The sequence below is a fragment of the Amblyomma mixtum genome, chromosome 6 (genome assembly GCF_055824585.1).
Source record: "Amblyomma mixtum isolate Tamu chromosome 6, ASM5582458v1, whole genome shotgun sequence".
Taxonomy (NCBI): Eukaryota; Metazoa; Arthropoda; class Arachnida; order Ixodida; family Ixodidae; genus Amblyomma; species Amblyomma mixtum.
The window spans coordinates 66,469,232-66,484,560 of record NC_143017.1 but is presented as its reverse complement, the minus strand read 5'-3'; the positions used below and the strand labels follow the sequence as shown (position 1 = coordinate 66,484,560).

At 47.4% G+C, this 15,329-nt stretch overlaps 1 protein-coding gene across 3 annotated transcripts in view; it reads left to right on the top strand.

Annotated features, from left to right (window-relative positions):
* The window catches only part of LOC149339279 (uncharacterized), a 35,492-nt gene extending 20,465 nt beyond the window's left edge, over positions 1 to 15,027 (top strand). For all 3 annotated transcript variants that reach the window (XM_089550449.1, XM_089550447.1, XM_089550448.1), the window contains exons 2-3: positions 12,019 to 12,134; positions 14,513 to 15,027. In XM_089550449.1, the coding sequence (XP_089406575.1) occupies positions 12,019 to 12,134; positions 14,513 to 14,686 (290 nt within the window). In that variant the 3' untranslated portion in view covers positions 14,687 to 15,027. The remainder of the gene's footprint in view (positions 1 to 12,018; positions 12,135 to 14,512) is intronic.
* Positions 15,028 to 15,329: the final 302 nt, after the last annotated feature.

The window sequence follows — 15,329 nt, the reverse complement described above, 5'->3', positions numbered from 1 at the left end:
AGTCGTTTTCTCCCTCAGTTTTTCGCTCTCCGAGCCGGTCCTTTATGTTTTGATTCCGGTATGTTTTAGTGCGCGCGTATGCGAGACCCGCGGCGCGAGCGTCTACCGCAAGGAAGTTGATCTACAGTTAGTCTGCCGCGCTAATCGGCGCATGCGCGCGCGCAGCGGGGCTAGACTTTACCGCACGCTATCACGTGCTGCGATCACGGGGGACACACTCTCTTTTTTTTGCTATATCTTTACTTGTTAAGACTAGGCTTCAAGGTTGTCGCCGGACGCTCCCTCCTCAGTTTTTTTTTCCTCCATGCCTCCGCCGGGCGACGTCTGACGGCGCGATACGAGGCCCCATCTGCAGCCGGTGTGACGTCATCACGTGACGTCATATCACGTGATCTCACTTCAAGGTCAATGGTGGCCACCGCCGGGCGTCGCGCGAAGGCCCGAAACCTACGTTAATATGCTTCGCATAAAAGGAAAAGTGCATGCATGGGCCTGCCTGCCGACTGGCTCAAGCCGAGCCACCACCGCTGCCACGTGCAGATAGAAGAGTGTTTAAAGATAAGGGGAAGAGAAAAAGGGAGGGCAAAGACGCGCGTCGCAACAACCGCGTCCGCCGAAGTGGACGCTGGCTGAAAAAAGATGCCCAGGCTTAGCTTGGTTAAGCCAAGAATGCGTTGCATATTGCGCGGTCTTTTTGCGCGAGGTATGGCACTCGATTTTCTCAGCTTTTTATGCGAAGCATATTACTAGAGCTACACTACAGCCCGTCGAGCGCGGCGGTGGAGCTACCATTGACCTTTAGCGTGACCACGTGACACCACGTGACAACATGACGTCACAGCAGAGGAGAGAGGGGCTGCCGGCTCGCGCGGTCGGCCGCGGCGGTGGAGGCTCCACATCAGAGGCGCTGCAGCTGACCACGTGACGCTACAGCAGCGGTATAAAGCTGAGCTTGCCTCGCTCTCCGGGCACTTACGAGGCTACCAAGCCTAGCCATCAATATGCTTCGCATCTGACTAGGCTTAACCTTAGCTAAGCCTCAGCCATTTTTTCAGCAGCTTTTCCTCCGTGACGTATGGATGGATGGATGGATGGATAGGAGCGCCCCCTTTGAAACGGGGCGATGGCAACCGCCACCATGCTCAGCCGTTCTTTTTTTTCTTTTTTGCCCCCTTTTTTCTATTTTTTTCTTTTCTTTCCTTTTTTCTTTTTTTCTTTTTACTGTGTTTGCAATTCTCACCAAGAATCGCCATCATCTTTACCTACGGTTTTTCATCCGGCTGTCGTGACGTCACGTCACGTGGTTTGGTGGCTGCGCGGCCGCGCCCAAGGGCTGAACCAGCGCCATCTTGTGGCTTTGGCTGAACTGAGTGATTGCAATATGCTACGCATAAAAACAGATAAGCGGCCGTACCCCGAAGGCTGCAATCCCACGTGGCTTAGCTCGGTTGGTTGGTTGGTGCGACTGAGAGTAGGATGAAAAGGAAAGTGCACGGGTCTGCCGACTGGCTCAAGCCGAGCCACCACCGCTGCCACGTGCAGATAGGAGAGAGTTGAAAGATAACAGGAAAGAGAAAAAGAGAGAAAAGACGCGCGTCGCAACAACCGCGTCCGCCGAAGCGGACGCTGGCTGAAAAAAAAAAACAGATAAGTGACCGTAGCCGCGCTCGCTCAATACCTCCTAGAAAGACTTAAGGTACGTTCCAATACTCCCGAGTAGACGTCTACTTAGACGTCTTGCCGAACAGCCACCATTTTGAGACGCGTTCCATTTTTCACGAAGCCGTCCAAGAAGTCTGCTTCGCCGAAGTCCACATCGATGCAGGTTAACTTCCTGTCTAAAGATGGCGGAGCAGTTGGTGCAGTCAGAGCTGATTGAGTCGTGCTCTTGGCGGGCACTGGAGCCCGGAGACGCACCATCTTTCAAGTGCCAGTCATTCCGTTAAGTTGATTTTTATAGGAACTGGCGGCAAATAAAGCCGTCTTTGTGGACCTACGATTATATTTGTGAATCGAGCGAGAGGAAATCGTGCGGATGAGATCGTCTGCTATGCAGGTGAGATCGTCTGCTGAAGCGGTAGCGATGAACGCACCATTATTGCAAAAAAAAAAATAAAATAAGAACTAGCAAACTACTAACAGCGCATTTTTAACTTGTTTTATTACGAATTTTTAAGAACATAGGAGTGCAACTATTCGCAAATGTTATATAAAGGTGTATATAGCCGTCCTCGCGCATGCGTAGTAACCGTGGTAAACAAGAGGCTGCAGGAAAGAGCAAAGTCGCGTCTAGTGAATACGGCGCTGTCTTAGAAGGGCGCTTTAGAGACGTACTGTGGTGTCCATTCCTTTTGGGTGTACACCAAGATATGAGAGACAGGCAATTCCTTTCCTTAAAACCAATTTTCATTTCATTTCATTTTCCTTAAGGCCCTTAAGGCGCGGTTCGGGTGTCCACCGAACCGCGCCGGGGTGTCGGGGGGGGGGGGGGGGGGGAGAGATATGAGAGAGACAGGCATCGTCTCCTTTCCTTAAAAACCAATTTAATTTTATTTTCATTTTCTTTTCCTTACGGCGCGGTTCGGGTGTCCATCGAGATATGAGAGATCGTCGTCGTTGCCTTAAAACCAATTTTCATTTTATTTTCCTTCCCTTACGGCGCGGTTCGGGTGTCCACCTAGATGAGAGACAGGCGTCTTTTCCTTTCCGTGACGTCACTCGGTCGCGGCATACGGCATACGCGAAGCTCGGCTCCGACCCTAGTAGTGAAGCGTTTCGCTTCAAAATTCAGGGGGCACTTCGACTGTCTAAAGTGCGTAGAGGAGAAAGTGTTTTCCGCACCACTTTGCCTATGTGGCATTGGTGACGTCACCGCTGGATGACGTCACACATAATTGATGACGAAGTAATGACAAATTACTAACTAATGGCTAATTACTTATCAATTACTAAATACTAATTGACTGCTAATTAATGACGCTTAAGCTTCGCCTTTAGGAGTGGAACGCGACAGCGTGTTGTAGCGGTGCCAGGGAGTCCATGGAACGCCACCACCAGTTGACGCGATGCCTTGCCCTTTGAACGCAACGCTTCTTGAGGAAAGAGAGAGAGAGAGAAAACTTTATTTACAAAGGAATTCGGGGCATGCCCCAGGGTCCCCGCACGACCCCACTGCACTCAAGTGTTTATGTTCCTGAGGTCCATAACACTGGCAGCACGGCCGGTGGCGATGGTCTGCACGGCCGGGTCCTCCGAATGCAGCAGGGTCTCCCAGTCCTCCCAGGTCTTGAGGTTCTCTAGGTCCCGCGGGGGAGGGTCCGCCGGGCAGAGGGAAAGGATGTGGAGGGAAGAAGCGAAGGGTTCTGGGCATAGGGCGCATGCCGGAGTAGGGAAGGAGGGATGATAGTGGGTTAGGGTAAGGGGCGAGGGGAGAGTATGTGTTTGTAATCTGCGCCAGAGTGTTGCGTGTCTGTTATCTAGGGAAGGGTGGGGCGGGGGGTAGAGCTGGCGAGAGGCTCTGTATGCATGGGTCAGCTCACTGAATGAGTACATGCGATCCTTCGTGAATCCCCGATCCGAGGCCACCTGAGCCCGGTTTAAAGAACCTCGGGCTAAAAGGTTGGCGGCCTTGTTTCCGGGATTCCCGGAGTGCGCAGGCACCCATATCAGCTCCACTTGGCGGGGCGGGGGTGCATCGGGCGAGTCCAGTACGCCAAAAGCAGGGACGTGAACTCGGCCTCGAGCAAAATTTAGAATCGCAGTTTTAGAATCAGTTAAAATATACCGGGCTTCCGTGCGGGTTATAGCAAGTGCAATGGCGGCTTCCTCTGCAGCCTCTGGGGACGTATCTGGAGGGAGAGGTAGTGTGAGGAGGGTGGATGAAGAGGAGTCCACCGCAGCTGCTGTCGCTTCATCACCCGTGCAGGCAGCGTCCACCCATACGGCGTCCGGCTGGGGGCCGTACGCTCGATGGAGTGCCTTCGCACGGGCTCTGCGGCGCTGCTCATGGTGGGACGGGTGCATATTCCTCGGGAGCGGCCTAATGAGAAGCTCTCGGCGAAGGGATCGTGGGATGGCGAGAAGGGTTGGGTCGTTGGCCGGTATTTTGATTCCCAGGGAGTCCAGGATATACCGACCTGTGGAAGTTTTTGTGAGCCTGATGTATTGGGCCTGTCGGTGGGCCTCCACCAGTTCCCCGATCGTGTTGTGGAGGCCCAGGCCTAGTAATCTGTCTGTGGGTGTGTTGAGGGGAAGATGAAGTGCTACCTTGAATGCCTTGCGAATCAAAGCATCCAAAGCGTTTATGTCATGTTTGGATAGTTGTAAGTATGGGGTAGTGTACAGTACACGGCTGAGGACAAAGGCATGAATGAGGCGACATAGGTCGCGCTCCTTCATGCCTCTATGATGTCCCGAAACCCTGCGGATGAGGTGCGATATCGCGCCTGCAACCTGCTTGAGTTTCTTGAGGGTAGTGGTGTTTTTGCCATCGTTCTGGATGTGCAAGCCCATTACACGGAGGGTGCCAACCTCAGGAAAGCAAATGGCGCAGTAATTCTTTGTCATCTCGGTGGACACCCGAACCTCACCTTACAGGAAGGGAGGACGTGGGAGTGAAAGAAGAAAGAGAAAGAGGGGCCGTAATGAAGAAACTGAAAATTGATTTGAGGAAAGGAAATTATCTGTCTCGCATATCTCGGTGGACACCTGAACCTTGCCGTAAGAGAAGGGAGGAAGATGGGAGTGAACGAATACTTATAGACGCGCCTTTGTTCATTCAAAACCATCGAGCTAGCATGGCGCAGGGTTAGTGGGCTCGTCTCGCGCTCCGGAGATCCTGGTTCGATTCCCCAACTCGACCAATTTCCTACTCGGTTTTATTTATTTGGTCTGACTAGAAAGGTTAATTAGGCTAATTGGTTAATTAAGCAATTAACTAAACTCAGTCCCACTTACTTGGAATATCACTATACCATCCCTTTAATTGGTTGCATGGTTACTAGCCGAAGTACAATTGGCCCCGTTTGAAGTTCGCGCACTATGACGTCACGACCATTTCGACCAATTAAAAAGCGTGACATTTATGTCGACAACTTCTGCTTACAACGATGAGGCACAGACACATCTGCCGACACGGCTGCTAACGACAGTATGAGGCATTAACGGCTTCCGCCTTAACTACATAGGCCTGCCCACTGTCTCGACGACCTGAGTCACAGTCGCTGCCACGTGCAGACAGATATACACAAAACGAAAAGCATCGGTTTAAAGGAATTTCATTGGACAATAAGATACAGAAACGGCAACTATTGTCGCCCGGCACACATAGATGAACCTTTCAATAACCGATGCAGTAGTTCGCCTGCAATGTGGCCACACATTGGACGATTTATGAAAAACGACGCACTGCCCTGTCCAAGTGGGGAGATTTCTTGCGCAAAGATAGTAGGCCTGCTATTTTTCCACAGGTTCGTGGTTGTCTGTTTTCGAATCAGCGTAAATTATTCCACTAAACTGCTAGCTGCAACTTCATTCAGCCATGAATCGGCAGTCGAACCGTCAATTAACACATACATGGGCTATGGGGGCAGTTTGTGATGTCCACGTCGTTTATCATGGAAAAGGGCATGGCTACACTGCATGTACGATCCACACACACCAAGCGAAGACGCGTTCTTTCCGGTATCAACGTTCCTCTTCGATGCAATGAGACAAGCGCGCACTATTCAGGACAAAGATCGCCGGAACGCATAACGGGGAACAAAAGCCGATAGCTCCTTTATTAGGCAATCAAAGCCAAACTTGCGGAAATCATATCGGTAGTCATGCATTACAAGGTGGTGCACTGAAAGCTGACTTGGGAGGCTTAGGAGACCCATGCGCTCCGAGGACCCGGCCAAGCAAGCCATCGCCACAGGCCGGGCTGCCAGCGTCATGAGCCTCCGGGACATGAACGTTTGAGTGCAGTGGGGCCGTGCGCGGGCCCAAGGACCTACGTGTCCCAAACTCCCTTGTTCCAAATGAAGTTTTCACCACCACCGCCATATCTTTGTTCATATTGGGTTTAATGCACTCCAAGGTGGCACACTGAAAGCAGGTCTGTGTTGACAGGCGTGACACCTATGCGGCTATATCGCTTTTTCCGCGTCCTGGAGACTTTTGTCGCCAATATTACGTTGCAAAGCATTGTCGCAGGGAGCAGCAAACCGGAGAGTACGTTGCAACCAGGCAAAGGTTGCACCGTGCCTCTCTAGGCAAACGAGGAGCGTTCAGTGCGAGAGTTTATAGGCCTTATGCGACAAAGCGGCGATGCCTCGCATTATATACTCTGAGGGGTAGCTTAAGCGTCGTCTAAGTTTTCTGTCTCAATATATCGCAAAATAAAGCTGCGCTAAAATTTCGCGTTAGGGGGTGCCGTAATCATCGGTCTTTTTTTTTTTCACTGCCAAGAAATCCACACACTGAACCTTAAGGTCACTCTAGCCATGACGTTAAATGCAATAGCCGTAAACCTTTTTAGCTAACCTTGTATTTCAGGTTTTTGCACAAATATTACGTCAACTCATCTGCATCGTACGGCTCTATGGTGTCGCGATCTTCGGACCTTCATGTCTTCGGACTGGAACCTTCGAAAGCAACCAAACCAGTACATACAAAACGTTACTGAGCATGTTATCGAAGGGTTATTTACCTTCAGACGCTCTTTTTTTGTTACCTAGCTGCTTAAGTCACAACTTCATAAATTTTCATGAGCCATGGCTACGCCCGTGATAATGAGTAAAGCCCTACCGAACCCCGCGGAATTGTGATTAGCGGCAGAGCGCCACATTCACTGCAGCGAGTAGGCGCTCAGTCCTTTTTGAGAGTCTCGGCACACGTTAACGTCCCTTTTAAGCTGCCATCTGGGAGCGCAAAGTGAGATTAGTAAATAAGTAAGGCCGTGTGCAGCTCGTCCAAGCGTACACGAGCTCTGCTTTTTTACCCTATGTTTGGGAAGGTATGCTGAACACTTCACCGCTCAACAGATGTGCTTTGCTGTAGAGCCTCCTTGCGATAACTCTTTCTCGTACATTAATGCGCAGCTAAGTTATGGTTAAAATTTGGATGAGTGTTTACGCACTGTGCTATAAAATGAGTCATTAATGCAGATACTGCCGAATAGAATGAGTGTATAGTGAACTCATGTGCCATAGCCCGCAGTCATATTTTGCTTACATGAGCAAGCTTTAAACCGCAAAAACGGCAACGAAAATTTCATGGAACTTCGATATATTATTGGCAGCTCAACGCTGCACGCTAAGGGTTTATCGGCCGTGCCTACAAAAAAAATGAAATAATTTCCTGTTGAGTTCCACTGTCAGTTGAAGTGCACTGGGACTCTGTTGATTGTCATCAGCAGTTTTTGCGCGAGCTTGCTGTGGTGCTTCACCGGCGTCACAATATCATTATTATCACCATCACAAGCCTGACTACGCCCGCGGTAGGACAAAAGCTTCTCCCATGTCTCTCCAATTAACCCTGTACTGCGCCAGCTGAAGCCACCTTAGCTATGCAACCTTCTTGATTTCATTCGCCCGCTCTCTGCTACGTACGTCTGCCCTCTCTTGGAATCCACTAAGTTAACCTTAACGAACATTGGTCACCTTGCCTTCCCATTACATGCCCTGCCCAATCCCATTTCTTCTTCCAGATTTCGACGAGGATGTTTTAACTCGCGTTGCTCCACTGACCCAATCTGCTCTCTTCCTTTCTCCTAACATTACACCTATCATTTTCCTTTCCATATCTCGCTGCGTTGTCCTCATTTTAAGTTGAGCCCCTTTTGTTAGCCTTCATGTTTTTCCTCATTGGTGAGTGCCGGTAAGACACAGCTGTTTATGCACTTTCATCTTGAGGGATCCATTCGTGATCTGAGAGTACCTGCTAATTAAGTGCACTTCACCCATTTTTGCTCTCGTGGTTATTTCACTCTCATGGTCCGGATCCGCGGCCAATACGTGCCATAAATAGATGTCTTCTCTTAAAACTTTCAATCCTTCGCTGCCTGTCGTAAACTGCTGTGCCCTGTTCCCCTCTGAGACTGTTAAACATTACTTTAGTTTTCCACATATTAATCTTTAAAACCACCGTTGTGCTTTGCTTGTCTGGGGCACTGATCATGCTTTACAGTTCATCCCCAGCGAAACTTAGCCTGGATATGTCATCAGCGAATCGCAGGTTACTAAGCTATTGTCTGTTAACTTTTGTCCCCAACTCTTCCCAGTTCGGGCTCTCTGAATACTTCCTGTAAACACACGTTTAGTAATTCTGCCTGGCACCCTGTCCTATTGGGATTTTATTATTTTCTTTACGGAGGACTAGGGGGTTGGTGCTGACTGAGGTATTTTCAAGTACCTTTAAATACGCCTCTTCTTTCTACACCCTGGTTTCGTAATGCCTGAATGACCGTTGAGGTTTCGACTCAGGAAAATGCTTTCTCGTAATAAATGAAAGCTATATACAGAGGTTTGTGATATTATGCGCATTTCTCTATAACGTAATTGATAGCGTTAAATATGGTGTATTTTTGGGCAGCCTTTACGAAAGCAAGCCTGTTTCATGGGTTGATTGGTCTAATGTTGTTGTGGCTCTATTAACTATTACGCTTGTAAATAATTTGTATACTGCGGGCAGTATACGATGATCGGTCTGTAATTTCTCAAGTCTTCAGCGTCCCCCTAATAGATTATTATAACGTTAACGTTCTTTTAATATTCCAGTACGCTCGAGGCTATAAGACATTGCGTATACAGAGTGACTAAGCACAATCTCCGTTTCGGGATGTTCACTCCTCCGCACAGCTACGTCCGCCATTATCGTCCTCACTATTTCGGCGACTATATAGATATGTGTAGGATACCTCGGATCCCTAACCGTCTTATCAATTTTGGTAATGACATTGGCTTGCTTGTCTCTTACCGCACATATCAAAATTGTTGCCTGTGTTTAGTTTCTTTACCGCTTTTAGGCTATCTCCTTTCATTAGGACCCGTTGAATTGCTGCATGTTATACTTCCTTATGTCGGTTACCTTAAGCTTGTTACCTTTGACAGCTGTGCCAGTTCTGTCTATGGAGTTAGAAGCTGTCATGCTTTGGCGTTTCTTAATCAGTACTTTCGTCTCCTGAAAGAGCTTATCGTTATCCTGTATAACTACCCTACCCCCTACTTCTATTGCACATACTGTAGCGATATCTGTGAGATTATCATTTATTGCTTGAACACTAGGATCGTCCTCCTCTGTTAAAGCAGAATATCTGTTCTGCAGCGAGATCCAGAATTTCCCCACTTTCCCTCTTACCGCTAACTTGTTGATGAACATTTTCCTTAATATTTTTCTAGTTCCGTTCAAGTCTGTGCTTATTCGAGACCTTACCATTCTGTGGTCATTGCATTTCACGTATCCGAGCACCTCCACATCCAATATAATGCCAGGAGGTGCACACAATTCCATTTCATTTTCAGTCTTGCCATTCGGGCTGTTCCACGTACTCTTCCGTTTGTCCTTCTTGCGGAAGAAGGTATTCATTATGCGTTAATTATTTCGTTCTGCGAACGCCAGTAATAACTCCCCTCTGCTATTCCTGGACTCTATGCGATAGTCACCAACTGCCTGGTCTCCAGCGTGCTTCTTGCATACCTTGACATTGAAGTCGCCCATCAAGGCCTCACTAACACAATGGTGGGTCTAAACATTAATATAAAAAAGATCTAAAGTAATATTCAGTAGTCTGAGAAGGAACACCTTACGATAGGCAACGAAGCAGTGGAAGTGGTAAAGGATACGTTACTGCTGAGGCAGATCCGGAGCTCGACAGTGAAATAGCTAGGAGAATAAGAATAGGGCTGGGTGCATTTAACAGATACTCCCAAGTCATGAATAGCAGTTTATCAGTTTGGTTTATGGGGGTTTAACGTCCCAAAGCGACCCAGGATGAGGGACGCCGTAGAGAAGGGTTCTGGAAAATTTACACTGGCATCGCGCTGTACACGGACCTCTAGCATTTCGCCTCCATCGAAATGCGACCGCCTTGGCCGGGCTCGAACCCGCGTCTTTCGGGTCACGAGCCGAGCACCACAACCAAAGAGCCACCGCGGCGGCTTAGTTCACCAGTGCCCCTGAAGGGAAAAGTATATACCTCTCGCCTAATAGTCGCACCTTGCCACCATTCACCGATGGGGGAGAAATAGGAAGTGTAACGAAAAGTCTTACGAGTAGACTGAGGACAGCGGAGCGAGATATAGAAAGGAAAGTTTATATATATATATATATATATATATATATATATATATATATATATATATATATATATATATATATATATATATATATATATATATATATATATATATATATATATATATATATATATATATATATATAATGTAACCAAACTTTTAAAAAGGCGACGTGTCCTAGTCGAGTGAAACCAAGGGTTTTTCATAGTCGCGCGGCCTAGTCTTGAGTATTTTTTTCGATCTTCAAAGTTGATTAATTAGTTAAGTTTAATTAGCTAACTTTTTAATTATTTACTTGAGGAAGAAAGTGTCAATGCAAAAGTTTTAGACCACCTCGAAAAACCGCTAGTAGTGCGGTTTCCGTCAAGTTACGATTTACGTAGCTTCATTTATTGGCCTTAAAAGAAAGTTGTCACGTGACCAGCTGCTCGCTCACTTCTCTGTCCCAATGTGCACCCAAAGTCTCATCGAGGAGAGGACTTCAGAAAAAATGGATTTTATTCTTTAAGGCGCGTCTTGGGACGTTGAAGTGGCACAGTTGTCATGTGAAAGCTTTTTCTTATTGTGCGGGTTATGGTTAAAGGCCGGTAAAAAAACTACTTTACGTAAATATTACTTTGCTGCAAATGTCTCAGTAAGCTGTTTCTCAAAGCGATCTACAACTTTTCCATTGACACTTTGTTCCTCAAGTCAATAATTAAAAAGTTTGTTAATTAAGCTTAACTGATTAGTCAACCTTGAAGAACGAAAAAATACTGCAGACTAGGTCACACGACTCTAAACAACCCTCATTTGGTTTGAGACGGCTAGGACACCCCGTGTTTTTTAAAAGCTTGGTTACATTTAGCTGGGACACCTAGTATATATATATATATATATATATATATATATATATATATATATATATATATATATATATATATATATATATATATATATATATATATATAACTTGAAGAGGCAGGAAGAGAGTGGGCTGGGCTAAGGAACAAACGCTAGTCAATGATATTGCCACGTTGAATGAGGCAATATCATGGTTGTTCTCTGTTGTTCCCCGTCTTGAATACGTTCTGTGCCCCGGCCGTAACACTATTCTCGCTGAAGCCAAGAAGAAAAGAACGTGGGCAGGGGCGCGTATAATGCCAAAAGAAGATAAGCTACGATCACTTAGGGTCACAAAGTTGATTCCAAGATGTATATAGCAGCGAGTGGCGGAGAGTCAAATGAGATGATGAGATTACGTTTCGTTTCGTTTATGGGGTTTAACGTCCCAAGGCGACTCAGGCTATGAGGGACGCCGTAGTGAAGGGCTCCGGGAATTTCGACCACCTGGGGTTCTTTAACGTGCACTGACATCGCACAGTACACGGGCCTCTAGAATTTCTCCTCCATCGAAATTCGACCGCCGCGGCCGGGATCGAACCCGCGTCTTTCGGGTCAGCAGCCGAGCACCATAACCACTAAGCCACCGCGGCGGCGAGATGATGAGATTAGGAGGATGATGGGGACAGAGCTAATTGGAAGGATATTAGAGAGGTTTTTGTCCTACCGTGTACGTACGTATTTATACTGATGAAATAGAGGAAAAAATAAGTTCGTGGAAAATATTCGACAGTACAAAGAGGTGATTGTTCTTTCAGCTTCAATGACTGCTGCATTTCAACTCGTAAGTTTAATAGTTATCGCTCTAAACTTGATATATTTTTTAGCGTGAACATAATCACTTCTTGTGTCTGCGCAGACGGTACAAGACGGGCGGCTCTCCTGGCTGCCTGCTTCCTGTTGGCCGTCCTGTGGCGCACCGCTGAAGGGCAGTTCCCGCCTGGAGGGCCCGCCTGCAGGTCCTGGTACCAAGAGGTTCGTGTGTGCTGAAAGCTGATGCGCACATTCCCGAAGTCTGGGAGCTTCGTATGGCAAAGCCTTTCACCTCGCCTCACCCTCAGGAGGAAGCGTGTCGTAGCATGAAACTTATTGTCAGTGTTCTCAGTCCTTTCTATGAGAAATTCTATAGAGGCCCGTGTACTGTTCGATGTCCGTGCACGTTAAAGAACCCCAGGTGGTCGAAATTTCCGGAGCCCTTCACTACGGCGTCTCTCATAGCCTCAGTCGCTTTGGGACGTTAAACCCCATAAACCAACCAACCAACCAATCAACCAGTGTTCTCAGTCCATCTGTTCATGTATACCCTCACGAATAGAGAAGTATTTTCGAAAATGCGCGTTGCATACCTTGCACGGAGTAACTTATTCATTGAAAACTTCCCGACTTTCTATAACCATAGCCGCCGCGGTAGCTCAGTGGTTAGATTGCTCGGCTGCTGACCCGAAAGACGCGGGTTCGATACCGGCCGCGGCGGTCGAATTTCGATGGAGGCGAAATTCTAGAGGCCCGTGTACTGTGTGATGTCAGTGCACGTTAAAGAACCGCAGGTGGTCGAAATTTCCGAAGCCCTTCACTACGGCGTCTCTCATAGCCTTAGTCGCTTTGGGACGTTAAACCCCATAAACCAACCAACCAGTGTTCTCAGTCCATCTGTTCATGTAGCCTCACGAATAGCGAAATAATTTCGAAAATGTGCGTTGCATACCTTACATAGAGTAACTTATTCATCGAAAACTTCCCGACTTTCTATAGCCATAGCCACCGCGGTAGCTCAGTGATTAGAGTGCTCGGCTGCTGACCCGAAAGACGCGGGTTCGATAACGGCCGCTGCGGTTGAATTTCTTCGGAGGAGAAATTCTATAGAGGCCCGTGTACTGTGCGATGTCAGTGCACGTTAAAGAACTCCAGGTGGTCGAAATTTCCGGAGCCCTTCAGTACGGCGTCTCTCATAGCCTGAGTCGGTTTGGGACGTTAAGCCCGATCCACCAAACCAAACCTAAAACCATATTTATGCAATCACTCGTCGTTTCTTGTGGACGCAATTGAAGTTCAGTGCATGTCTTTGCAGGCATGTTCTCATTATCTGAATCTACCACCGAGTAATAGCTGCGAGTGAGTGTGTGCTTTATAGCTCTGCAGGACCAAAAGTTGCTTTCTGTGCAAAGAAATTGTACAGGTGCCCACAAAAGTTTTCGGAAGACGAAAATTGCAACAAAGGCCAATTACTGCGCAGCCTAAGCATGCAGCCATCAAGTGAAGTGTGTGCTTTGTAGTTTCTAGCGTGACCTGCACCATGCACCCCTCAGTGCCAGGTTGCTTCGGCGTTCCGAAAACTTTTGTGAGCACCTGTACAAGCTAAAACTTTCATCTTTCAGAAGCATTTGCTATTGTATAGGCAGGTAAATCATATATTCGAAAGTTTACTGAAATCTTTTCTTCTTTAATATAAGCCTATATTTGCAAGCTCTGTTCAAGTTTTACCTAAGTACCTTAATTTCGCCAATGAAGTCTGATAACTTAAAACAATTCAACGAAGCTCTGACTTTTGAAAAGTATGTTTAATCGGTTTCATTTTGATGTATTGCATTGAATTCTAAACCAAATAGTTCTTGACCAATATAAAAGTTAACAAAAACCCCAAGATACGGCTACTTTTCCAACAGCAGGGAAAGAGTTCAACATGAATGGTTGTTCGAGTGGCAAGCCTGCTCAGCCTACATGCTTAAAGGTGCAGTAAAGATGAATCTGAACTCGTCTTTTTGCCGCGGGAACTCCATCCACACGTTCCGAGCTTTCTTCGAAACTTCGATTTATTGCCCTGTGTGGCCGGTTTCCCTAATTAAATCGAAGTAAAAGTCCGGCTCCCGCCTTTTTTATTTAATTCTCCCCGTACGGTGGGCGGAGTCGACCAACGCGTGGAGTGCCTTTCTCCCAGTCCCGTGGCGGCTTGCTGCTCTGCTATCGGCGGACTAATACGTAGTAATCCGTACGAGCAAATAGTCTGCGACTATTTTTATTTCAGCGGGCTTATTTTGCGGCTATATTATCTGCGAATGAAAGTATTTATTCACGGAAACCTAAAAAAACTAAATAAAGCGAAAGAAAAGCCTCCACGGAGCTGGCTGAAAGGCACTCCACGCGTTGGTCGACTCCGCCCACCGTACGGGGAGAATTCAAAAAATAAAGGCGGGAGCCGGGCGTTAATTCGATTTAATTAGGGAAATCGGCCGCACCGGGCAATAAGTCGAGGTTTCTAATTCTCGGAACGTGTAGATCGAGTTCCCGCGGCAAAAAGTCGAGTTCAAATTCCTATTCAGTGTAACTTTAATATGATACGTGCGTGCTGTGTGCAGTGCGGCATTCAGCGTAGCTACCCTTGCTGCGGCTCGCTGACCTGCTGGAGAGGCCGGTGCATCTTCCGCAAGGAGGACCGCCAGGGGTACGCGTACCCGCAGGACAACGTGTTCCCGCCGCCCTGGTACTACCAGCGTTTCGTGCCCATCTACCCCGTCAACTTCAAGCCCTGACGAGAGATGGCGCCCCCGGCGACTCCGCTGCCGAGCCACTTTCTCTCCGTCTCGTCGTTTACAGCGCTCCATATGTCTGATCGTGCCTTCTTTAGAATTGAATGCTTGTTGCTATCCATCTTCTGCGATGAACCTGTGCGAGTCAAGTCAGATATCATGAATGTGTGTGCGTGTGAATGAGTTGATGTGCGTTCAATCGTAGGTCACACGAAGAACGACGCAGTTTGCTATATGGAATTCAAGGCCACAAACTCTACCTCTTCTCCAGGCACAATATAGGAAGAGAAAGTTAGGCCCTCACCATGTCAACGGTGCTTTGAATAAAAAGTATAAAGCTGGTATTATAGCCTTTATTTCTTTTGTTTGTTTTCCGTGCATACATGATGCTCGAAGAATAAAGTCATTCCACGAAAAACAGAAAGGGACATTTCTCAATACTCTTGGATTCTTTTTTTTTTCGAAGTGTATAAAGGTGAGTCCCACGTACTGAGTTGATTCTCATTTCATGTATACGGAATACGTCGCTGCAAGTGTGTGGTGAAAGTCAGCCCAACGCAAGCGTGTCGGGCAGCTTCCTGTGCGCTCTTTCTCACAAAGTATGCAGGTTACACGCGGAATTGGCGACTTGCAAGCAGCTGCAAAC